Source organism: Oncorhynchus clarkii, chromosome 20, assembly GCF_045791955.1.
Source record: "Oncorhynchus clarkii lewisi isolate Uvic-CL-2024 chromosome 20, UVic_Ocla_1.0, whole genome shotgun sequence".
In the NCBI taxonomy this organism is placed as follows: domain Eukaryota; kingdom Metazoa; phylum Chordata; class Actinopteri; order Salmoniformes; family Salmonidae; genus Oncorhynchus; species Oncorhynchus clarkii.
This window is the reverse complement of record NC_092166.1, coordinates 71,722,074-71,748,045: the sequence shown is the minus strand read 5'-3', so window position 1 is coordinate 71,748,045 and position 25,972 is coordinate 71,722,074. Positions and strand designations below refer to the sequence as shown.

Sequence of the window (25,972 nt, the reverse complement as noted above, 5' to 3'; positions counted from 1 at the left end):
GAATCCAATCGAGAATCTGTGGAAAGAACTGAAAACTGCTGTTCACAAATGCTCTCCATCCAACCTCACTGAGCTCGAGCTGTTTTGCAAGGAGGAATGGGAAAAAATGTCAGTCTCTCGATGTGCAAAACTGATAGAGACATACCCCAAGCGACTTACAGCTGTAATCGCAGCAAAAGGTGGCGCTACAAAGTATTAACTTAAGGGGGCTGAATAATTGTGTACGCCCAATTTTTCAGTTTTTTATTTGTTAAAAAAGTTTGAAATATCCAATAAATGTCGTTCCACTTCATGATTGTGTCCCACTTGTTGTTGATTCTTCACAAAAAAATACAGTTTTATATCTTTATGTTTGAAGCATGAAATGTGGCAAAAGGTCGCAAAGTTCAAGGGGGCCGAATACTTTCGCAAGGCACTGTACCTCCCAACAGTAAGTTGAGACCCCGACTGACAGTTGCCCCATCACCTGCTGTAAGTACACCAATATGGCACTCTGGCCACACAGCAAATCTCCCTGACTGGATGATCAACTAATAATGATGATCTAATGATCACTGGTTATAATCTGTTATCCTGTGACTGCAAGAACACAAAAACAAATTTGTAAAACATTTTTATTTACAATTAAATTAACCATCGTATTGAAATAGATCAGAAAACAAAGATTTTCAACAAAATAAATACAGATTTACAGTTTGGCATACTAATAACATGGTGCTGTTCTCTCTCTCTGCTCTGCCAACAGAAATAAAAAGGAAAAACAAGCCACATTGATCTGGAGCCATATGTACATTACTAAGCATCTCAAAGTAGGCGTGCCAATCGGAATCAGGTGTCCATTACGATCTAGAAGGTCAAACTGATCCTAGATCAGCACTCGTACTGCAACGCTTTATGACTACAGGCCCTGTGTTTAAAAGTTCAAGCATAGCTTTGAAGATGTTAACCCTTCCAAAAAAGGTATCAGGCAGTAAATAATATAATAACAGTCAGACAAAACCATTCTGTTAAGTGAAAATAACCAACTCTGAGACAGACATTCAGTTGTAGGCTACATAAGAGGGAAATAATGATCATAAAGAGAAGAATGTCAGGGTCTGAGTAAGAGGAAGTATCTTAATATGAATTTATACAAGTTAGGGAAAGCACTACATATACTAGGGCCTGATTCCCAAACTGACAACTACACCCTACCTATGCAAGGATTGGACAGATGTAAGACAATCTAGTGGGTAGGGAATAGGGAATGTTTCTGGACAGGTCCTAGGACATAGTTGAGGTTGAGTGAAATCATAACTCCCTAACCTAGGTGAAGGCTGCAGAGCATAACACAGACCAATACAACATCATCCTATTTGGAAACGGGAATGTCCACACGAGACAACCCCCCCAGTCTCTTATACAGCTGAAGACTTCAGACACCATCTAACTGGCACCAGTACCGATTGCCGTTACAGAAATGGTGCACAAAGAATCTGTACTTTGAAAGTATTATAACATTACAGAACATAAGATGGAGAGACACATCCCGTTTCAACAGCAAAACAAAACGCAACGCATTAATTAATCAACGAGACAAGAGTAATTTCCAATAGTTTGTCCTTTAAAAAGAGTTTTAGAAAAAGCTAGACAGATTACAACAAATCAGAAATAACATTAAAACTTATCACACAATAACAACATCCCCATAAATGTACCTAGAGTAAACTAAACTAAATATAGCAAGTTGTAAGTACACTTAAACATAAATAACAATTTGTCCCACTATATAGCACCCTATCCCCTATATAGTGCACACTACTTTATACCAGGGCGCATAGGGATAGTAGTGCACTATATTGGGCACTCTTTACAAACTCATTCCATGGAAGGCTGAGCATCTGTGGGTTTTCACTCCTCCTTTGTACTTGATTGTCTAGGTCTTAATTGAAAGGAAAAAAACAAACCTTCAGACACTCAGCCTTACATGGAATGAGCTTGGCACCCCTGCTATAGGGAATAGGGTACCATTTGGTGCACAAGCAATGTAAAACAGATAAAGGGAGGGTACTAGAGGAGTGTAAGTAAACCTTACAAGGTCATAGGACGTATATAATATTGCTCTTTATTTGACTAGCGGAAACAGAGGACTTCCTAGCCTGATCCCAGATGTGTTTGTGCCGTCTTGCCAACTCCTATGGCCATTGTAACGCTGTTATTGCTGATCTGGAACCAGGCTAAAGATTCCCTCCACTCACATTCAAACACACAACTCCTCAATGACGTAAGCCTCAATTACAGTACTGCCTCTACCAACCTCAGGGGTCCATTCAGTGATGTAAACTTTCTGAACATTGATAGTAGATAGAATTGTGAATCATGTCAGCTCTATTCCTTGTATTTCTATCTAAACATTCTGTAATGTTACATCCTCCTGAACAGACCTCAAGTCCTGCAATCGTACACTGACATTATCAAGAACACTTCTGTTAGGTACTGCATGTATGAATCCTGTGTCCCAGCCTAGACAAAAACGCAAACTCTCCCACATCACATTATACTTTGGTTAGGAAACAATAAAGCTTCACTTAGTGTAATATATAATAAATAATGTTTACTATACACCTCTGAATGTTATCAACTATCAAAATAATATTGGTAATGTTATTATGCAGTGTGTCCAATTGGTGTTGAAATAATATACCAGCTTGTTCCTTTCTCCTATAAAGTCAAGTTCAGTGAGAGAAAAAAAGTCAATAAATACATACAGCATTTAACAAAGTGAAGCTGGTTTTTTGGAACAGAAGTCTCATAAGTTACATCCCAGAAGGCACCATATTCCCTATAAAACCTTATGGGCCATGGTCAAAAGGCACCATACTCCCTATAAAAACTTATGGGCCATGGTCAAAAGCAGTGCCCTATATAGAGAACAGGGTGCCCTTTGGGACACACAGAATAGGAGTATTGCAGGTGAGATTTTCTGTTGCCCACATATAACATCGGTTGAATACATTAGAGCACACCGTAACAAACACTCTGGAAAGGAAAACTAAAACAAGTATTTCTTATTGGACAAGTTGAAGTAGTACCTCCCCGTTTTAATCAATTTTCTTCCATTTAATGCCCAATGAATAGGACCCTGCTGATCGCCAAGTCAGGGGTGTTGCATTAAGCCACAGTAGTGTTGTACAGAGGATCAGAGGTCTGAGTCTCAGCCTAAACAGCCCTAGGACTAGGATTGGAGAGGTGTCGTGCTCCAGATGATCGGTCTATTCCATGCCATGCATTAGGAACCCGAGGAAGAGATGCTCTGCATCCACCATGGGTGGGAGGAAGACTTTCCATGTTACTCCATCTTGGACATTTCATATTTTGTGGTCATGATTTCCTGGTAAAAAAATACAGAGAATATATATATATTTCTCTAACAGTCTGTACATATAATACTGTACATATAATACTGCAATCTGAGAATTTAATAACATTAAAGGAAATGCACAGTAAAGCAAACCATGTGTTGCCATTGACAGAAATGAGCCAAAGTTGAGACCTGTTGTGTTAAGGATACACATACCTCATCCGAGTCGAGAAGGACAGGCAACGCTCTATAATGAAAGAGGAAAAGACAAAACGTGCTTTTATACAACTGCCTAATGTTGATCCCTTTAAAACACATGTATTATTTTTTGTTAAGTCATGCTTACACGTCTGATAAAGAGGTAGGAATGTTCTCTTCCACCCATTTCATGTCTTCATCCTGGACAGATTGGTAAAGAAAATGACAGAAGAGAAAAAAAAATAGATAATTACTCCACGCTGCCCCCTGTTGTTTAAACTCAGTCATGTCATTTACTAGATGACAGATGTTCCATTAATGTCTGCCAGTAGGGGGTTTGAATTGCCATGTAAGAGCAAACATTTCAGTAAGCAAAAGTGTCATGTCATCATGTGCAGTTAACTGAAAGTGGACCATTGACTGTGCTGACAGAAAAGATTGACTGGGCCTCCCGAGTGGCACAGTGGTCTAAGGCACTGCATTGCTAGCTGTGAAACTAGAGATTCTGGGTTCGAGTCCAGGCTCTGTCGCAGCCGGCCGCTGGGCCAATTGTGGCGGTGCATAATTGGCCCAGCGTTGTCTGGGATATGGGAGGGTTTGGCTGGCAGGGATGTCCTGGTCGCACACTAGCACACTAGCAACTCCTGTGGCAGGCCGGGCGCAGTGCACGCTGACACGGTCGCCAGGTGTACAATGTTTTCTCCGACACATTGGTGCGGCTGGCTTCCAGGTTAAGTGGGCATTGTGAACAGTGTGGCTAACTACCAATTGGATACCGCGAAAAATGGGGAGAAAAAGGAAAAAAAAAAAAAGAGAGAAAAAGATTGACTTAAACTGTATTTATATGTGGAGTATTTTGCGTTCATATTAATTCGATACTTGTAAATGGACTTTGCCTTTTCTTAATTTATTACCTCCAGGTAATAATGAACGTGTGATACTCACCGGGTTGGGTCCTGAAGGCTTGGCAGAACCGTTTGTCTCAATCCTGGAGTTGGTTGCTCTCAACTTTATGCCGTCAGCTGTGTAGAGAGAAACATTTTTGGTGATCAATGGTCAATGTTTAAACAATGACACCGTGAGAATGAAAATCCTACTATTTCACTAAGTGAACTGTACTGTACCCAAATTAGCTGACACCAGGAAGTCCTCGATCTCCTCATCATCAGAGTCGTCCATCAGAGGAGTGAATGCATACCTGAAGTTATAAAGCTCCATTTAGAGAAAGACCGTTTAAGTTTGTGTTTCCTCTGTGAAGCTTTGAAGAGTCGAAAGGCGAGGCACTTTCTCCCTGACTGACTGTTGGTGGTGGTTTGATACGTCAACATATTGCCATTGAGAAATCTACAGCACACAAGGTAGCTAAGGTGCAGGATGAGAACACCTAGATCAATGCAAATGTCTGTTATGTAACAGCCAAATCAATCATCACCTCTGGTTGTTAGCAGATGGTCTCCACAAGAACATGATAACCAGCAGTATGATGGAGAAGAGGAACCTCCAGAAGGCATCATCTACCCACAGCTCCATCCAGTCCTGGCCACACAGGACGATGCAAACGTCATTCATGAGGATTCAGTATATTTACATTTTTGTTATTTAGCCGACATTCTTTTAAAATCACTGCATTCAGCTAAAGGAGGTTAAACAGCCACATATTGAAGGTGTTAGTAAAATAAAAAAAATTGATATTCGTCTCAAGACAGAGCAAGCTAAAAACATTGATCCAGAAGAACTGTATAACACACATTTGTATATTTTCTATTTAAACGTTTGAAACACAAGACATTTAAAAACAGAGGTATTCTTACCGACTGACAATCTGCTAGCCGGAATTTTTTTGTCGTCCACACCATGAAAATGATTGAAGCTAAAGAAGGAAAAGAATGAGTGATCATCACTAGACTACTTTGATTGAATGAATGTATGACCGGTATCCGGTGCTGGGAAGAGACTCTAAATCAATTTAACAACTTCACTCACCTATGATGGCAAAGATGAGCGTGTTCGTGAAGTGTCTGTAGAGAGACAGTTTGACTGGGTTTCTCCTCAGCTTCAGTGTCTTTATAGTTTGAGCCAGGCTCACAAATATGTTAGGAGGCAGTCAAGGAAACAACCTCTGGGCTAGACAGACACTGACAGTATGTAGAGTAACTGACAGACTTCACGTATAAGACGGAATCAGGGAAGAACCTAGCAAAGTCAGCAGGGAAAACAGCATGCAAGGTCAGATTATGTGCCCTCTGAGTGGTAGCTAGTGGGTTAAGGTGTTGGAATGTGTTTGACCCGAAGAACAAATGAGGCCCCAGGTAAAGGGGCTGGGAAAGGCCGGACTACTTGACCTCTACTTGTAGACTTCCAGGTTAGCTAGCTGTGAGTTAGCTAGTAAGATAGCAAATAATCTAATCTCTCATGCTCTCTATTTATATACGTCAGGAGAAGCTAGCTGTGAGAGGCAGAGGGTTAGCATGTAGGTAGTGGATTAACATGCAGAGACCCTTTGGATTTGGACTGAACCCTTTGATAGAAGCACTCTACTCTGACCCTCCAGCCCAGGGAGGGTCAGAGTAGGCCCCCAGACTGAGGATCAGAAAAGCCCTGGGTAGGGACCAGGGGGCCCCCCAGGGGACAGAGGAGCCCAAGCAGGGCTATAGGCACACCAAAGGATATCCACCAGCAGAGAGAGGAGTCAAGCAGAGCCAGAGGAATGTTGGCCAACAGAGCCAGGTCAGAGTCTTTCGCCTGAGGGAGGACAGGAGAAAGGGGGAGAGTGGAAGAGAAGAGGAGAGAATACAAGTTGAGAGCAAGATAAATACATAGGAGAGGAGAGCAGGTGGGGAAAGTGTAGATGAAAGTTAAGAGTAAGAGAGACATATGAGAGAGAGTCAGAGCGCAAGATTAACGTCAAGCGAGAGAAGAAACAGAGGACGAAAAAGTGATGAGTGAGTGGGGTAGATAGAGAACAGAGCCTTTCACCAGAGCAACAACCAAAGACAATCACCCACTGAAACATAATTTAGTATATAAATGAAGGTATACAACCCAAACTCCAGTTTAAATTGTACAAGACACAACCCCAGCACCTAGTCTATTAGTGAGACTTATGAAAACTTATTAGTAAGCAATAGCAAAATGTGTAAAATTCTGTACTGACAGACAAGGCTAACAAGACAAGTAGGCCTATTTTGTTATTATAGACCAATATATGTGCATTATGGAGTAATTATTATAAACTCCAGATGATAATTGGATTAAGGATATGAACCAGATGATACAGGAGTCCATCACAACTAGAACAACGACTGTGATGAGGGAAAGGCCATTGTCACGACCCTTTAGTGAATATACATTAATTGAAAGTAATTCCGATAACTCACAAGGGAAAACAGCAGCTCATCTACAACTGAAATTTCACATTTTGAATGCAAGCTCAATGGAGCAAAATCAAGAAAACTCCTTACCCCAGTGATCCTAAGCACACCTTCGATAGCAGCAAAGGCAAAATACAGGACGCCTAGTCCCACCACTCTGTGCATCACAGTACCCAGTCGAGGCCTGATAGGAAACACAAAATGCAGGAAAATGTACAAAATATAGATAGCAGGCTAACCTATCAACGGATTGGGAGTGACAGGGAGTGAGTGATGACCTTTATTTTCTCAACTTACTTGACTATACCATATCCCAGACTAACAATAATGACCAGCAGCCGTGCCAGGGTTCTCTTCAGGGCAGAGATGAGCTCAGCAAAGATCAACAGGCCTGGAGCTGAAAACAAGAACATTGGAATGCATGGTCTCTTACACAAGGCAGAAAAACGATGTATTGCTCAGAATAATAACACTCCCTAAACCTCCCCCTTGGCTCTAAGCAAATATGATGGAAGCACCATCATCACTACACTGCTTATACCTGCCTATTCAGACTAAGAATATGTCGAAGATAAATACACAACGCAGTGTACAAGAGGTCAAGAGGACTAAAAGTAAATAGAGTACTAACGATCAATGGAAATTGTGTTTTTTATGTAATAGGGAATTATTGATCAATGGGTCAGAGACATGGGAGGAATTTGTCTATGCATCGAGCCTGAAATAGTATAATTATTCAGCCATTGGCCCAGTTTTATTGCAAGGAATTCTAACTGGTGAACCACAGGCTAGGGCTGGGTTATAAAGTACATCTTGTCCCTTTGTCCTGTGGAGAGAAGCACAGGAGAGAATCACTGAGGACAGGGGAGCATGAACATCTACCATCTCCCTCCCCGCATGATTCGTCCTCTTTGAATAAGAATAAACCAATTTTCTTCCCCCTGATTTGCATTGGGGTCTGTGTTATTGAAGTGGAATATCAACTGCTAACAAGACCATTCCCGCCTATTCAGACCATACCCGCCTATTCAGACCATATTCGGACCATATTCAGGACATATTCAGACCATACCCGCCTATTCAGACCTATTCAGGACATATTCAGACCATATTCAGACCTATTCAGGACATATTCAGACCATATTCAGACCATACCCGTCTATTCAGACCTATTCAGACCATACCCGCCTATTCAGACCATACAGATTTGCAAAACAATTGACAGGTTAGAGCCAAAAGGAAAGGGTAGGGAGGGAAATGGGACCGGATCAATGTGATAGCTGGGTGTAGTGTACTGTAAACTCATAAGCTGCCCCTGACACCGTTGTTCTCATACACAGCCTTCACCATGCTCCTATACAGAGGATCTTACTACTGTTTAAACCACTCAGAAAGAGAGCTCGGTGTAGTTTAGTAGTAGTATTAGTCGTAGTGTAGACTCACAAGCTGCCCCGACACCGTTGGTGTTCTCGTACTCAGCACAGAACACAGCCTTCTCCACCATGCCCAGAAAGATGACTCCAGCTATCCAGAACTGGATCCGCAGTAAGTCCTTCCAGTAACAGGCAGCCCACATGAACCAGAGTAACGAGTACAGGATGTACACTATACACATCACCATGTAGAACTGAGGGGGAAAGAGATGGGTGTTAAAACATATGAACTCAACTACAATGATACAGGGTTTTAACCTGGCTCTCCTGCATGCCTGAAGAGCGCATTAGCCCACTAAGTCAAAACCTAGGCATTTGGGGAGTTAGAACGCACCCCCAAAAGTACATCATAAAGTTTGACAAACTGGTTTGTTTGATCACTGTCAAACCTATGACTGCACAGCATCCAGTTTCATCAGGCCTGAAAGGGTCTTTAGTCATCTGAACAAACAACAAGGTCCTATATGGCTTGGTTGGTAGAGCATGGCACTTGCATCACCACGGTTGTGTGCTCGATTCCCAGGGCCACCCGTATGTTGAAATATATGCACTCATGACTAAATAAATGGCATATACAATATTATATTACATATACAACACAAAACCCTGCAAGTGAAACATGCAATCTTTGGAAAATAAAATAGATGACCTACGTGGAAGAATAAACTACCAACGGGACATTCAAAACTGTAATATCTTATGCGTTACGAAGTCGTGGCTGAACGACGACACTATCAACATACAGCTGGCTAGTTCTACACTGCACTGGCAGGACAGAACATGTATTTTTGTAAATAACAGCTGGTGCACGATATCTAAGGAAGTCTCAAGCTATTGCTAGTCTGAGGTAATCTCATGATAAACTGTAGACCACACCATTTACCGAGAGAGTTATATTTTTCGTAGCTCTTTACATACCACGACAGTAAGAGGCTGGCACGAAGACGGCATTTAATGAGCTGTATTCCGCCATAAGCAAACAAATCGCTCACCCAGTAGCCAGGGTCTTTAATGCAGGGAATCTTAAATCCATTTCAGCAAATTTCTATCAGCATGTCAAATGTAGAACCAGAGAGAGAGAGGAGAAAAAAAAAAAAGACTCTGGATCACCTTTACTTCACACACAGAGACACATACAAAGCTCTCCCTTGCCCTCCATTTGGCAAATCTGACCATCATTTTATCCTCCTGATTCCTGCTTACAAGCAAAAAATTAAAGCAGGAAGCACCAGTGACTAGATCAATAAAAAAGTGGTCAGATGAAGCAGATAATAAACTACAGGACCACTTTGCTAGCACAGAGTGGAACATGTTCCGAGATTCCTCCAATGGCAATGAGGAGTACACCAGATCAGTCATTGGCTTCATCAATAAGTGCATCGATGACGTTATCCCCACAGTGACCGTACATACAGTCGTGGCCAAAATTTGAGAATGACACAAATATTAATTTCCAAAATTTGCTGCTTCAGTGTCTTTAGATATTTTTGTCAGATGTAATTATATTTCAGTATTCCATAGTAACAAGAATTTCATAAGTGTCAAAGGCTTTTATTGACAATTACATGAAGTTGATGCAAAGAGTCAATATTTGCAGTGTTGACCCTTCTTTTTCAAGACCTCTGCAATCTGCCCTGACATGCTGTCAATTAACTTCTGGGCCACATCCTGACTGATGGCAGCCCATTCTTGTATAATCAATGCTTGGAGTTTGTCAGAATTTGTGGGTTTGTGTTTGTCCACCCACCTCTTGAGGATTCACCACAAGTTCTCAATGGGATTAAGGTCTGGGGAATTTTCTGGCCATGGACCCAAAATATCAATGTTTTGTTCCCCGAGCCACTTAGTCATCACTTTTGCCTTATGGCAAGGTGCTCCATCATGCTGGAAAAGGCATTGTTCGCCACCAAACTGTTCCTGGATGGTTGGGAGAAGTTGCTCTCAGAGGATGTGTTGGTACCATTCTTTATTCATGGCTGTGTTCTTAGGCAAAATTGTGAGTGAGTCCACTCCCTTGGCTGAGAAGCAACCCCACACATGAATGGTCTCAGGATGCTTTACTGTTGGCATGACACAGGACTGATGGTAGCGTTCACCTTGTCTTCTTTGGACAAGCTTTTTTCCGGGTGGCCCAAAAAATCGGAAAGGGGATTCATCAGAGAAAATGACTTTACCCCAGTCCTCAGCAGTCCAATCCCTGTACCTTTGCAGAATATCAGTCTGTCCCTGATGTTTTTCCTGCAGAGAAGTGGCTTCTTTGCTGCCCTTCTTGACACCAGGCCATCCTCCAAAAGTCTTTGCCTCACAGTACGTGCAGATGCACTCACACCTGCCTGCTGCCATTCCTGAGCAAGCTCTGTACTGGTGGTGCCCCGATCCCGCAGCTGAATCATCTTTAGGAGATGGTTCTGGCGCTTGCTGGACTTTCTTGGGCACCCTGAAGCCTTCTTCACAACAATTGAACCGCTCTCCTTGAAGTTCTTGATGATCCGATAAATGGTTGATTTAGGTGCAATCTTACTGGCAGCAATATCCTTGCCTGTGAAGCCCTTTTTGTGCAAAGCAATGATGACGACATGTTTCCTTGCAGGTAACCATGGTTGACAGAGGAAGAACAATGATTCCAAGCACCACCCTCCTTTTGAAGCTTCCAGTCTGTTATTCGAACTCAATTAGCATGACAGAGTGATCTCCAGCCTTGTCCTCGTCAACACTCACACCTGTGTTAACGAGAGAATCACTGACATGATGTCAGCTGGTCCTTTTGTGGCAGGGCTGAAATACAGTGGAAATGTTTTTTGAAGGGGGATTCAGTTCATTTGCATGGCAAAGAGGGACTTCGCAATTAATAGAAATTCAGACTTTGTGAAAATTGAGGTGTGTGTCATTCTCAAAACTTTTGGCCATGACTGTACATACCTGAACCAGAAGCCATGTATTACAGGCAACATCCGCACTGAGCTAATGGCTAGAGCTGCTGCTTTCAAGGAGCGGGTCTCTAACCCGGAAGCTTATAAGAAATTCCGCTATGCCCTTCGACGAACCATCAAACATGTAAAGCGTCAATACAGGACTAAGATCGAATCGTACTACACCAGCTCTGATGCTCGTCGGACGTGGCAGGGGTTGTTAACCATTACAGACTATAAAGGGAAGCACAGACGAGAGCTGCCAAGTGACACGAGCCTATCAGACGAGCTAAACTACATCTATTCTCGCTTTGAGGCAAATAAACACTGAAACATGCATGAGAGCACCAGCTGTTCCGGAAGACTGTGTGGTCACACTCTCCGCAGACGATTTGAGTAAAACCTTTAAGCAGGTCAACATTCACAAGGTCCCAGGGCCAGATTGTTTACCAGGACATGTACTGCAAGCATGCGCTGACAAACTGGCAAGTGTCTTCACTGACACTGACTATCAGCCTCTCCCTGTCCGAGTCCGTAATACCAACATGTTTTAAGCAGACCACTATAGTGCCTGTGCCCAAGAACACTAAGGTAACCTGCCTAAATGACTACCGACCCATAGCACTCACATCTGTAGCCATGAAGTGCTTTGAAAGGCTGGTCATGGCTCACATCAACACCATCATCCCAGAAACCCTAGACCCACTATTGCACTCCACACTGCCCTTTCACACCTGGACAAAATGAACACCTATGTGAGAATGCTATTCATTGACTACAGCTCAGAATTCAACACCATAGTGCCCTCAAGGCTTATCAATCAGCTAAGGACTCTGGGACTAAACACCTCCCTTTTAACTGGATCCTGGACTTCCTGACAGGCCACCCCCCAGGTGGTAAGGGTAGGTAACGTCCGCCAAGCTGATCCTCAACACGGGCCCCTCAGGGGTGCGTGCTCAGTCCCCTCCTGTATTCCCTGTTCACTCATGACTGCACGGTAAGGCACAACTCCAACACCATCATTAAGTTTGCCGATGACAACAGTAGTAGGCCTGATCACAGACAGACTATAGGGAGGAGGCCAGAGACTTGGTCCGTGTGGTGCCAGGACAACAACCTCTCCCTCAACGTGATCAAGACAAAGGAGATGATTGTGGACTACAGGAAAGAGAGGAGAGCACGCGGGGCTGCAGTGGAACAGGTTGAGAGCTTCAAGTTCCTTGGACACCAACAAACTAACATGGTCCAAGCACACCAAGACAGTCGTGAAGAGGGCACAACAAAACCTATTCCCCCTCAGGGGACTGAAAAGACTTGGCATGGGTCCTCAGATCCTCAGATCCTCAAAAGGTTCTACAGCTGCACCATCGAGGGCATCCTGATTGGTTGCATCACTGCCTGGTATTGCAACTGCTCGGCCTCCGACTGCAAGGCACTACAGAGAGTAGTGCGAACGGCCCAGTACATCACCAGGGCCAAGCTTCCTGCCATCCAGGACCTCTATACCAGGTTGTGTCAGAGGAAGGCCCTAAAAATTGTCAAAGACTCCAGCCACCCTAGTCATAGACTGTTCTCTCTACTACAGCACGACAAGCAGTACCAGAGCGCCAACTCTAGGTCCAAGAGGCTTCTAAACAGCTTCTACCCCAAGCAATAAGACTCCTGAACACCTGATCAAATGGCCACCCAGACTATATGCATTGCCCCCCCCCCTTTTATACCACTGCTACTCTGTTGTTATCATCATATTCACTTTAATAACTCTACCTACATGTTCATATTACCTCAACTAACCGGTGCCCCCGCAAATTGACTCTGTACCGGTACCCTCCTGTATATAGTCTCGCTATTGTTATTTTACTGCTGCTATTTAATTACTTGTTACTTTTATTTCTTATCCATATTTGTTTTTAAACTGCATTGTTGGTTAGGGGCCCGTAAGTAAGCATTTCACTCTATGGTCTACAGCAGTTGTATTCGGCGCATGTGACTAATCAAATTTGATGAGTGAGTAAAACAGGTGTCTGCAATCTATGACAATGATTAAGCCTACATTATATATTTGACTAGGGACAATTACTGGAAATTAGCATGAGCTAAAGTCTCATGGTGCAATGCATCTGACCATTTATTTAATGTGACAATGTTGAATTGAATCTGTCCCAACAAAGGATCAAATCAATTAAATGTATACTCACGATCATGAGAGGCCATTCAGTGATGGAGATGTAGCCGTGAGTTCCTTTCATTACAACGTTTACTGGAAATATAAAGAGAGAATACATCAACTTTCGATAACGCAGAAAATAAATCAGGTTTACAACATACAACATTGAGCGATGTGATCAAAACAGTAGACAATGTATTATTATTTTAAATCATTTCAATTAGTATTTAGACTGACTAAAGAAATTTAATTTCCATTTCGGTAAGCCTCATGGGCAAGTTTGACATTCAAGAACTGGGTCGTGTTCATTAGGGTAGATAATAACATTATTGCAACGGAAAACAAAAATGAGTCCAGCTAGCTAGTCACGCCCAGTTTCAGTAAATGTTCTTCGGTTAGTTCTGGTGGTCCCTCCCTGTTGTTTCCGTCTGTATTTTTGTGTTTGGTGCCTAATGAACACAACCCAGCTAAGGCGTATGGTGGTTAATGTAGCGAACCCACCAGTTAAATTCCAGTTGGCTTCCTGTTTGTTAGATTTAATCACTACCACAAGCAGATAGGGGCCATCCTTCCACGTGGTGGCAATGACATCATCTTTAAGTGACACACTGGAATTCTTCACACCGCTGACTTTGTCGTACTCCTCCATTGTCCATTTGGTGTAGTTCTCATCCGAACCCTGAGTAGGATTGAACCAACATTTGTTTTAAAAATTGCATTATGCAATGTATTTAGAAATCCCAGAAATATAAGAGAATCGGAAAAGTGATAGCCTGGTCCCAGATCTTGTAGTGCTTGCTGTATATGGCCAACGGCAACTCCTATGCTCATTGACAATGACCTTAGGAATAGGCAATAGTCGAAAGCAATAGCTGAATGAGTGTGTGCTAAACAAGTGATGCAAACACCATGACCCCATCATAGCAGCTCACCGGTGCTGCCCCTTCCATGGGCGGGACAACTGTCCGTGGTTCCACCTTGGCTTTCTGAAACAAAGTTGTCATAGTAAGTTGTCAGTAACTCAAACAACAAGTACATTCGGAAAGTATTCAGACCCCTTGACCTTTTCCCACATTTTGTGACATTACAGCCTTATTCTACAATTTATGAAATATTTTCCCCCCCTCCTTACCAATCTACACACACACAATACCCCATAATGACAAAGCAAAAACAGATGTATAAATTCTCTCATCAAGGATCGCTCTGTTCATCTTTCTCTCGATCCTAGTTTCCCAGGCCCTGCTGCTGAAAAAAAATCCCAGAGCATGATGCTGCCATCACCATGCGTCACCATATGGATGGTCCCAGGTTTCCTCCAGCTTGGCATTCAGGCCAAACAGTTCAATATTGGTTTCATCAGACCAGAGAATCTCGTTTCTCATAGTCAGAGTCCTTTAGGTGCCTTTTGGCAAACTCCAAGCGGGCTGTCATGTGCCTTTTACTGAAGAGTGATTGTTAGTGTGCTGCTGAGAAGGTTGTCCTTCTGGAAGGTTCTCCCATCTCCACAGAGGAACTCTGGAGCTCTCTCAGAGTGACCATCGGGTTCTTGGTCACTTCCCCGATCAAGGCCCTTCTCTCCCGATTGCTCAGTTTGGCCTGGAGGCCAGCTCTAGGAAGAGTCTTGGTGGTTAAAAACTGCTTCCATTTAAGAATGATGGAGGCCACTGTCTTCTTGGGGACCTTCAATGCTGCAGAAATGTTTTGGTACCCTTCCCCAGATCTGTGCCTCGACACAATCCTGTCTTTGAGCTCTATGGAGCTCTTGGCTTTTGCTCTGACATGCACCGTCAACTGTGGGACCTTATATAGACAGCTGTGTGCCTTTCCAAATCATGTCCAAATCAATTGAATTTACCACAGGTGGACTCCAATCAACTTGTAGAAACATCTCTATGATGATCAATGGAAACAGGATGCACCTGACCTCAATTTCGAGTCTCATAGCAAAGGGTCTGAATACTTAAGTAAATAATATATATTTATTTTTTTAATGCTTTTCACTTTGTCATTATGGGGTATTGTGTGTAGATTGATGAGGATTACATTTTTTTTTAAAAACATTTTTAGAATAATGCTGAATACTTTCTTAATGCACCGTATCCTTTTCAAACTATTGAGCCGACCCGAACTAAACTGTGGCTTGAATATTTTGTTTTCACCCTGTCCTTTTCAGTACGGTTCAAGCAACTATGGCAGCTGAGTAACCAGGCCTGCTCAGTTCAGTCCAGTAGTGTGAAAAGCCCTGTAATGGAAGGTAACTCATGTACTGTATGTAACCTATAAGCCCTTACATTTAGCATTGGGAAGTATCGCAGGTCATTGTTGCAGGTCAAGGGCTTGTGCTTGTGCTCAATGCATTCCCCTTGTCCTAGAGGGTTAGGATCCATACTCTGTCCTCGACTCAGTGGCGTCCTCTCATACATTTCCTTGAAAGTAATGATTTATATCAAAGTTGAGATTTTTTACAAGTAACAATATTTATTAGTAGTTGAATGTAGGGAGACATACTTTTAAATCTCAATGCTCAAAGGAAATGATGTAACTCCAAAAGTGCATATTACAGTCAACTGGTAATTCACACCAACTGTCAAAATGTGGCACTACCATAGGAATCCTAAACAAATGAAGGTAGTGATAATGAACGATGACTATGGCAAACACTCACTCTCTGCTCCACACACCCATATCTGATATCAACTTATAGACCAGGGGTAGGAAACTAGATTCGGCCACAGGCAGATTTTTGGCGGAGCGGAAGGCCAGAAAATAACTATAATAATTTGTACACTAAATTGACCACAACTAAGCCCAAAAATGTATTTTTCTTTTCAAACACAATTTCATACCTTGATTACATTGAGTCACTATCACTTATACGTTCTTTTTTTTTTCATGGGAATAATTGGGAACAGATTTCCTACATTAAACTAATTTTTAGCTGAATTCCTGGTGATTTTACAATGTATTTTTGTACTAAAAACTTGGGAGCAAAACTAATTCTGGCCCCCGGGCCACCTGTTGCCGACCCCTGCTTTAGACTAACATGGTACTAGTAACTTACTAACTAGGCTAGTGCATGTACTTTACTTACCTCAATATTATTGAACTCGTTGTGACAGGGGTAGTATTTCAAGTACCATTGAATGGTAAAAGTCATCTCCTCTGGACATCCAAAGGACACAACTTAAAAAATTTAAAAAAGTGTTACTAGGTATGTTTCCATCCAATTGGTAAGAGATGTTAATATTCTAAAATCCACATAAATATGCACATTTTCCCATCAAATTGACCTGTTGCAGATAAAATGCTGTGTGTGATGACGTGGCGCACATAAAAATAACTTTTGCGGCTAAATTCCCAAGTACCGAAATAAAAAATACAAGCTAAATGGGTTTCCATAACACTTTCCAATCTACTGATTGTTGGCAATGTATATCTATATGGAACTGTTAAGGGATGTATCATCAATAATGACTAATTATGTATACATTTCAATCAGGACTGACTAATCAGAATACTATTATGTTACTGTATAGATGTATGAATTTTCTTTTAATCCTAGTACTGAATATAATGTGTGTAATTATAATCAAGAATTAGAACAATGACTGTCTGTTCCTTGGTAGAAACGAATGAACTCATCGTCAGACTGGCTAGAATGCTTATCTACACAGGAAGACCTTGGCTTGGTCATAAATTATCTAAATTGGTGGGAGACGATGTAGGAAGGCTTGAGAACTATACTGCCATTGTACCGGAGTGGAGGAGACACGGGACAGTTCGAAACCTAATGACGTCATTTTCAGTTTATAACCTGTTGTAAATTGTATCATGTTCAGTACTCTTGAGAATAAACGCTAGTGCTTGATTTTGAGACTGGTCTCCGCCCATTTTATGCAAATAAGTTTCTTACAAATCCTTAGAAATGGGCTGAGTGTATTAATTTAATTGGGTATTAAACATATAGGAATTTAATTCCACTAACAGGAACATATGGAATCATATTTTATATTAGATTTTCTTCAAAGTAGCCACCCTTTGCCTTGATGACAGCTTTGCACACTCTTGACATTCTCTCAACCAGCTTCATGATGTAGTCATCTGGAATGCAATTGAAATTAACAGGTGTGCCTTGTTAAATTAATTTGTGGAATTTCTTTCCTTCTTAATGCGTTTGAGCCAATCAGTTGTGTTGTGACAAGGGTGGTATACAGAAGATAGGGTTATTTGGTAAAAGTATTATGGCAAGAACAGCTCAAATAAGCAAAGAGAAACGACAGTCCATCATTACTTTAAGACATGAAGGTCATTCAATACAGAAAATGTCAAGAACTTTTAACGTTTCTTCAAGTGCAGTCGCAAAAACAATCAAGCGCTATGATGTAAATGTCTCTCATGAGGACTGCCACAGGAAAGGAAGAGCCAGAGTTACCTCTACTGCAGAGGATACATTCATTAGAGTTAACTGCACCTCAGATTGCAGCCCAAATAAATGCTTCAGAGTTCAAGTAACAGACACATCAACTTTTCAGAGAAGACTGCGTGAATATCAGACCTTCATGGTCGAATTGCTGCAAAGAAAGCACAACAATAAGAAGAGACTTGCTTGGGCCAAGAAACACAAGCAACGGACATTAGACCGATGGAATTCTGTCCTTTGGTCTGGAGTCCAAATTGGAGATTTTTGGTTCCAACCACCATGTCTTCGTGAGATGAAGAGTAGGTGAACGGATGATCTCTGCATGTGTGGTTCCCAACATGAAACATGGGGTAGGTGGTGTGATTGTGACACGGTTTTATTTAGAATTCAAGGCACACTTAACCAGCATGGCTACCACAGCATTCTGCAGTGATTCACCATCGCATCTGGTTTGCGCTTAGTGGGACTATCATTTGTTTTTTCAACAGGACAATGACCCAAAACACACCTGGGATTTGTTGATGTGAGTAGTTTTCAATTGAATGCCTATAGAGTATCTAATGGGTTAGGACCCAGATTGCAGTTCCTATGGTTTCCACTAGATGTCAACAGTCTTTAGACATTGTTTCAGACTTGTCTTCTGAAAAATGAAGAAGAAGGAGGCCTTTCTGTCAGTGGACTGTAGAATCATGCAGTGCTGGTTTTGCGCATGACCGAGTGCGCGCCCTTAGTTGTTTTTCCTTTCTATTGAATACGCTATTGTCCGGTTTAAATATTATCGATTTAGACAATTGACAACCTGAGGATTAATTCTAAACATTGTTTGACATGTTTCAACGAACTTTAACGGTACTATTAGGATGTATTCGTCTGCATGTTTTGACCACCTTGGAGCCAGTGGATTACTGAAAAAAAACACGCCAACAAAACAGAGTTTTTGGGATATAAAGAGGGACTTTATCAAACAAAACTAACATTCATTGTGTAGCTGGGACTCTTGTGACTGCAACCATATGAAGACCTTCAAAGTTAAGTGATTAATTTTATCGCTATTTCAGACTTTTGTAATTCCTTTACTTGGTTGTAAAATGTTAGTAAGCAGGCACTGTCCTCAGATAATCGCATGGTATGTTTCGCCGTAAAGCCTTTTTGAAATCTGACAAAGCGGCTGGATTAACAAGAAGTTAATCTTTAAGCCGATGTATAACACTTGTATTTATTATGACCATTTCTGTATTTTGAATTTGGCGCTCTAAAATTTCATTGGATGTTGTCGAGGTGGGTCGCTAGCGGAACGCCTGCGCCAGAAAGGTTAACACTTTTTTGGTTACTACATGATTCCATATGTATTATTTCATAGTTTTGATGTCTTCACTATTATTCTACAATGTAGAAAATAGTAAAAATAAAGAAAACCCCTGGAATGAGTAGGTGTCTAAACTTGACTGAATGTCAAGAACTTTTAACGTTTCTTCAAGTGCAGTCGCAAAAACAATCAAGCGCTATGCTGTAAATGTCTCTCATGAGGACTGCCACAGGAAAGGATGACCCAGAGTTACCTCTACTGACTATCTTTTCAATATTATAGGCAATCTTTGGTAGCGGGTCGAAGATCTAGAACCAGAGTACCAGGTATTGTGACAGGGCAGTGCGAATCGCATGGAACCTTTTGCAGATTGTAAACAAGCTAATCGCACCCTGAAACTGTTATTTTCAGGTCTTGTGAAAGCAAAACATTTAGCAGAATTCTCACAAATGCTCGAGGAAATTTTCATTTGTTTGACACCCTCATGCGAGGCATTTCCCATATACAGTATATCAAACATAGGCTAATCTTACCTTTCAATTTGATATCAGTGTCTTTATACATAGATTTCCTCAAAAGCAATGGTCTTGAGGTCTGTGAAGAAGAGGAAACAGTGTTTACATTGGCATTAGTTAGATAAACTGAGTAAGTCAGTCCTGACTAATGTAGTCTAGGCCTAATGCCTAACAGGTCCTCTGTATCTCAGTTGGTAGAGCATTGCGCTTGCAATGCCCGGATAGTGGGTTTGATTCCCGGGATCCCCCATACATACAGTTGAAGTCGGAAGTTTACATAAACAAGTTTTAATGACTAACCTCAACCATTCCACACATTTCTTGTTAATTAACAAACTATAGTTTTGGAAAGTCGGTTAGGACATCTACTTTGTGCATGTGTAACAGTATAGACTTTACATCCGTCCCCTCGCCCCGACCTGGGCGCGAACCAGGGACGCTCTGCACACGTCAACAGTCACCCTCGAAGCATCGTTACCCATCGCTCCACAAAAGCCGCGGCCCTTGCAGAGCAAGGGGAACCACTACTTCAAGGTCTCAGAGCAAGTGACGTCACCGATTGAAACGCCACTAGCGCGCATCACCGCTAACTAGCTAGCCATTTCACATCGACTACACATGACACAAGTAATTTTTCCAACAATTGTTTACAGACAGATTATTTCACTGTATCACAATTCCAGTGGGTCAGAAGTTCACATACACTAAGTTGACTGTCTTTAAACAGCTTGGAAAATTCCAGAAAATGATGTTGTGGCTTTAGAAGCTTCTGATAGGCTAATTGACATAATTTGAGTCAATTGGGGGTGTACACCAAGGCCTACCTTAAAACTCAGTGCCTCTTTGCTTGACATCATGGAAAAATCAAAAGAACTCAGCCAAGACATCAGAAAAAAATTTAGACCTCCACAAGTCTGGTTCATCCTTGGGAGCAATTGCCAAAGGCCTGAAGGTACCACGTTCATCTGTACAAACAATAGTACGCAAGTATAAACACCATGGGACCACGCAGCCATCATACATCTCAGGAAGGTGACGCGTTCTGTTTCAGAGATGAACGTACTTTGGTGCGAAAAGTGCAAATCAATCCCAGAACAACAGCAAAGGACCTTGTGAAGATGCTGGAGGAAACCGGTACAAAAGTATCTATATCCACAGTGAAACGAGTCCTATATCGACATAACCTGAAAGGCCGCTTAGCAAGGAAGAAGCCACTACCCCAAAAACGCCATAAAAAAGCCAGACTACGGTTTGCAACTGCACATGGGGACAAAGTTCGTACTTTTTGGAGAAATGTCCTCTGATCTGATGAAACAAAAATAGAACGGTTTGGCCATAATGACCATCGTTATGTTCGGAGGAAAAATGGGGAGGCTTGCAAGCTGAAGAACACCATCCCAACTGTGAAGCACAGGGGTGGCAGTATCATGTTGTGGGGGTGCTTTGCTGCAGGAGGGACTGGTGCACTTCACAAAATAGATGGCTTCATGAGGGAGGAAAATTATGTGGATATATTGAAGCAACATCTCAAGACACCAATCAGGAAGTTAAAGCTTAGTCGCAAATGGGTCTTCCAAATGGACAATGACCCCAAGCATACTTCCAAAGTTGTGGCAAAATGGCTTAAGGACAACAAAGTCACAAAGCCCTGACCTCAATCCCACAGAACATTTGTGGGCAGAACTGAAAAAGTGTGTGTGAGCACAGAGGCCTACAAACCAAAGTTACACCAGCTCTGTCAGGAGGAATGGGCCAAAATTCACCCAACTTATTGTGGGGAGCTTGTGGAAGGCTACCCAAAACATTTGACCCAAGTTAACCTTTCTAGGGTCGGGGGCAGTATCCTGAATTTCCACCTGTCTGATATGCCCAAAGTAAACTGTCTGTTACTCAGGCCCAGAAGCTAGGACATGCATATAATTGGTAGAATTGTCTAAAAAAAGTTACTAAAACAGTTCAAATAAATGTCTGAGTATAACAGAACTGATATGGCAGGCGAAAAAAAAACTTTTTTTTTTTAAGCTCCCATCAACTTCAAATGGGAAGTTATTGCAAACTATGACTTCCGCCTCCCAGATTGCAGTTCCTATGGCTTCCACTAGATTTCAAGTCTTTATACATGGTTTCAGGCTTGTTTTTTGAAAAACCAACAAGTAATAGTTGTTTATCCATGGGGAGAGGTAAGGCAAAAGTAGTCTCTTTGCACGCGTGAATGAGGGTGCGCTCTTCGTTGTTTTCCTTCCCTATTGAACATACTATTCTCCATTATCTTATATTTAGCTATTAGACTACCTGAGGATGAATTAGAAACACAGTTTGACTTGTTTGGACGAACTTTACCGGTAACTTCTGGGACTTCTCTGTCTGCATGTTGAACGGGTGGATTACTGAACTCAATGACGCCTACTAAAACAGACTTTTTGGGATATAAAAGAAGGACTTTATCGAACAAAACAACCATTCATTGTGTAGCTGGGATCCTTGGGATTGCAAACAGAGGAAGATCTTCAAAGGTAAGTGATTTATTTTATCGCTATTTAAGATTGTGACACCTGTGCTGGTTTGTAAACATATGTTGATGTGGGGCGCTGTCCTCAGATAATCGAATGCTATGCTTTCGCCGTAAAACCTATTGTAAATCGGATAACGCAGTTCGATTACCAAGATTCTAAGCTAAAGAATCATGTATGACTCTTGTATTTTCATGAATGTTTAATATCACGATTTTGTATTTGGCGCACTCCGATTTTAGCGGATGTTGTCGAATGCGGGATCAGCACGCTAAGAGGTTAAGCAATTTAAAGGCAATGCTACCAAATACTAATTGAGTGCATGTAAACTTCTGACCCACTGAGAATGTGATGAAAGAAATAAAAGCTGAAATAAATCTACTATTATTCTGACATTTCACATTCTTAAAATAAAGTGGTAATCCTAACTGACCAAAAAGGGAATTTTTACTTGAATTAAATGTCAGGAATTGTGAAATTGAGTTTAAATGTATTTGGCTAAGGTGTGTGTAAACTTCTGACTTCAACTGACATTCAGTGATATGAGGAAACCCTATTCCCTCTATAAACCACAACACTCGTGTTCTCTCATCTGGTGCCGTATGTATCCAGCCAGAGTGATGATTTAGAATCCATTTTGCTTTTTCAGATCACAATAAATTAGATTACATTGGAAGGGGGACTTGATCCTTGACCAGCACTCATTCCTACTCTTACACTTCATATAGGCCCTGGTAACCATTATTGGGAGTCCCTAGGCAGGCAATGAGTAGCTCTCACATTACTCTGCAACAGGATATGGTGGTGGACAGACACCTGACCACCTCCATGGAAAACAAACTCCCAATTAGCCTACCTCTCTTGTGCACTTGCTCACTTCCCTTCACTGACTTGAAAGCAATTTACTGGTAGATCTCTTCAATTCATTGGACACAATAGCTAGTCTACCAAATAGATTTGGCACAGCCCACATTCTAATCTGAACATTAGCTAGCTCACTAATTTTACTTGCTGAATGATTTGTAGACGTATGTTCTATCTGGGCTAAATTGCAGGCGATGATCTAACCCTGAGTATAGTGGTCTGTGTCTGATGTTTGTTTACATTTAGCTATGTGACTTTAGCTAGATAGCTGCCTAACAGAGGTGTTTGGCCAAGAAATGTAGATATGAAGATTGGCATCCACGGCTTCTCCATTAAAAATCCCAGTTCAAGCTTGTAGGCGACGTCATGGCGACGTTGTCTAGCTAAACTCATGCGCAGAAACACGTAATCTCGTCTCGCGCCGAACTGCGCATGTGTATGCCGTCAAATAAAAAAGCACACTTTCGATAGTTGTTTTGACAAATGAAAACGTCTGTCACTTTCACGAGGTTGGAGAAATAACATGTTCATCTACTTAATACATTGTCTCGAATCTGTGTGTCTTTATATGGAGAAAATTAACTAAGGAACAATGTTTCACTTCACTCATTGACTTCTCCAAACCCGGGCCTGGTCTGTTTGGCAAGCGTTCCCGGAAGTTTCGCAATGTTGCGCCTCTGAGTTTAGAAACTCTGTGGCTACATCTTTCAACGATATCGGGTTAGTGAGCCTATGCTATCTAGCTCGCAGATAAAACAAAAATGTTTGCCTTGTGCATATCGATAAAGTCTGAATCTGCTCAGGAAAATGCATCATTAATCAATAATGTTCAATTTTATGAACAGAAAAACGCCCCCTTCATCCAAACCCATGCTAACTGGCTAGCTAGGTAGGATTGCTAGCCGGTTAGTTGAAATTAATTGTTCTTGCTAACTAACTATATTACATATTTTAATACTCACATTGACAACTGTAATTCTCCACTGTCCTGGTTCTGGAGATGCCATCACCCCGCTATTTACATCTCCTAGTAAAATAATCCCTGCCAAATAAAGGAGCCAGGTTTTCACTGAGCTAGATGTGTTCCACGTCCTCACCCGTACAGAAGCAGCCATGTTTTCAGCATGTGGTATAGCTGAGGCGAATAGCTAACTCACCTGAGTGGAAGTAACGTAACGCGCATGCAGAGTTGACGTTTTGGCATCAGATGCATTGAACAATACACCATGTAAAGCAGTGCCAGTGACCATATATATACTTTATTAACCCTTGTGTGGTGTTCGGGTCGGTGGGACCCATTTTCAATGTATACTAGAATAAAAATTATTCAATTAATTAGTTTTTCACCTGCAACTCATTGGCCTTGGCTCATTTTCTGTTAAGAACATGTAAAATAACACATTTTCATTGAGTGCACAGTTTACCCCATTACACATTTATATTACATATGTGGTGTTCGGGTCCACCTGCATGTCTGCCTGTCTTCTGCTTTTCTCACTCTCTTTACCCCTTTGTAGTGTGTGAAACTATAAAATGTACTGTGAGAACCTGCACACCGCCATTGCATCGGCCCTGGTTACATCCTTATTACATTGGCGGCCATGCGGTGTGGCTGCCAATGTGATAAGGATGCAACCAGGGCCGATAAGGATGGCGGATGTGCAGGACATAAAGTCTTCTTTTGTAATGTTCATCCCAGACACCATCCAGAAAATCATTCTGGACTGCACTAATTTGGAGGGAAGGCATCTTTTCGGAGAGAGGTGGAAGGAGATGGACCAAACTCATTTACATGCATACTTTGGGGTTCTTATCCTTTCTGCTGTTTTCATATCCAATGGGGAATCTACAGAATCCCTGTGGGATGTAGAAACGGTCAGAGAACTCTTCCGTGCAAAACTGTCTCTGGAAAACGTCCACATTATTTCCAGGATTATCCGCTTCGATAACCGAGACACCAGACCAGCTCTGCGGCAGAGAGCAATCAGGTCAGTGCAGAGAGACTAGCTAGCTGAAATCAGGTCAGTGTGGGACAAGTGGTCACCTTCCCCTGTTGTACAACCCTGGGCCCAACGTTACTGTTGATGAGCAGCTTATGCCATTTAAGGGCAGCTGCCCCTTCAGGCAGTATATACTGTCTAAACCAGCAAAATATGGAATCAAGATCTGGGGCAATGTGATGCTGCTTCATCATATGCGTGGAATACAAGGAAGCCAGATGGAGGAGCTCCTGAGAAGAACCAATGGATGCGGGTTGTCCTGGATGTGACACAGGGACTCTGTGGCCACAACATCACATGCAATAACTTTTTTACTTCACACAAGCTGGAACAGGAGCTCCTCCAGAAGAAGCTGACAATGGTAGGACAAGTGAGAAAAAACAAGCCAGAGCTCCCACCTCAGCTGTTGAATACATGGAACAGGCCTATCAATTCCTTTAAGTTTGTGTTCACGTCCCTAGTGTCCTACATGCCAAAGAAAAGCAAAAATGTGGTACTCACGAGTACGGTGCATAAGGATGGGAGAATTTGTGGCCAGGGACATCAAAAAACAGAAATCATAATGGATTACAATGCCAAAAGGAGGGGTGGACAATTTAGACAAGCTGGTGACTGGCTACAGCTGCAACAGAAGAACCCTACGCTGGACACTTGTGAAATTCTTCAACATCTTGGACATCTCGGCGTACAATGCGTTGGTTGAACCCAGATTGGTACAGAGGGAAGCTCCAGAGGAGACATCTCTTTCTCGAAGAACAGGGCAAGGCATTGGTAAGACCTCAAATCCAGAGGAGGCAACATATCCCAAGGACCCCAGCTTCTGCAGCCATCATGAGGAGGATTCAGGAGGAGGATGCTGGTGCCCCCTCCGCCCGACCTGCAGAACCAACAACTCCAATACCGAAAGTAAGTGTGAGTAGTGTGAGTAGATTGCAG

The 25,972-nt window shown here is 42.1% G+C and overlaps 1 protein-coding gene across 3 annotated transcripts; it reads right to left on the bottom strand.

The window, feature by feature from the left end:
- Positions 1-600: 600 nt before the first annotated feature.
- On the bottom strand, positions 601-24,156 carry LOC139376866 (transmembrane protein 87B). 3 transcript variants are annotated; one of them, XM_071119831.1, is made up of 19 exons: positions 23,999-24,156; positions 19,681-19,741; positions 16,513-16,604; positions 15,713-15,847; positions 14,351-14,404; positions 13,920-14,097; positions 13,450-13,511; positions 8,353-8,536; positions 7,207-7,306; positions 7,000-7,093; positions 6,800-6,871; positions 5,522-5,630; positions 5,350-5,408; positions 4,971-5,074; positions 4,663-4,736; positions 4,484-4,560; positions 3,687-3,739; positions 3,557-3,587; positions 601-3,370 (listed from the first exon to the last, which is right to left on the bottom strand). In XM_071119831.1, the coding sequence occupies exons 1-19, from the start codon at positions 24,149-24,151 to the stop codon at positions 3,329-3,331; spliced, it is 1,734 nt and encodes a 577-aa protein (XP_070975932.1). In that variant the 5' UTR covers positions 24,152-24,156; the 3' UTR covers positions 601-3,328. The 3 variants fall into 3 exon arrangements, with proteins under 3 accessions (XP_070975932.1, XP_070975931.1, XP_070975933.1); XM_071119830.1 differs by lacking the exon at positions 6,800-6,871 and adding an exon at positions 6,209-6,280 and having other exon boundaries at positions 23,999-24,151; XM_071119832.1 differs by lacking the exons at positions 6,800-6,871; positions 15,713-15,847 and adding an exon at positions 6,209-6,280 and having other exon boundaries at positions 23,999-24,141.
- Between the last annotated feature and the right edge of the window lie 1,816 nt (positions 24,157-25,972).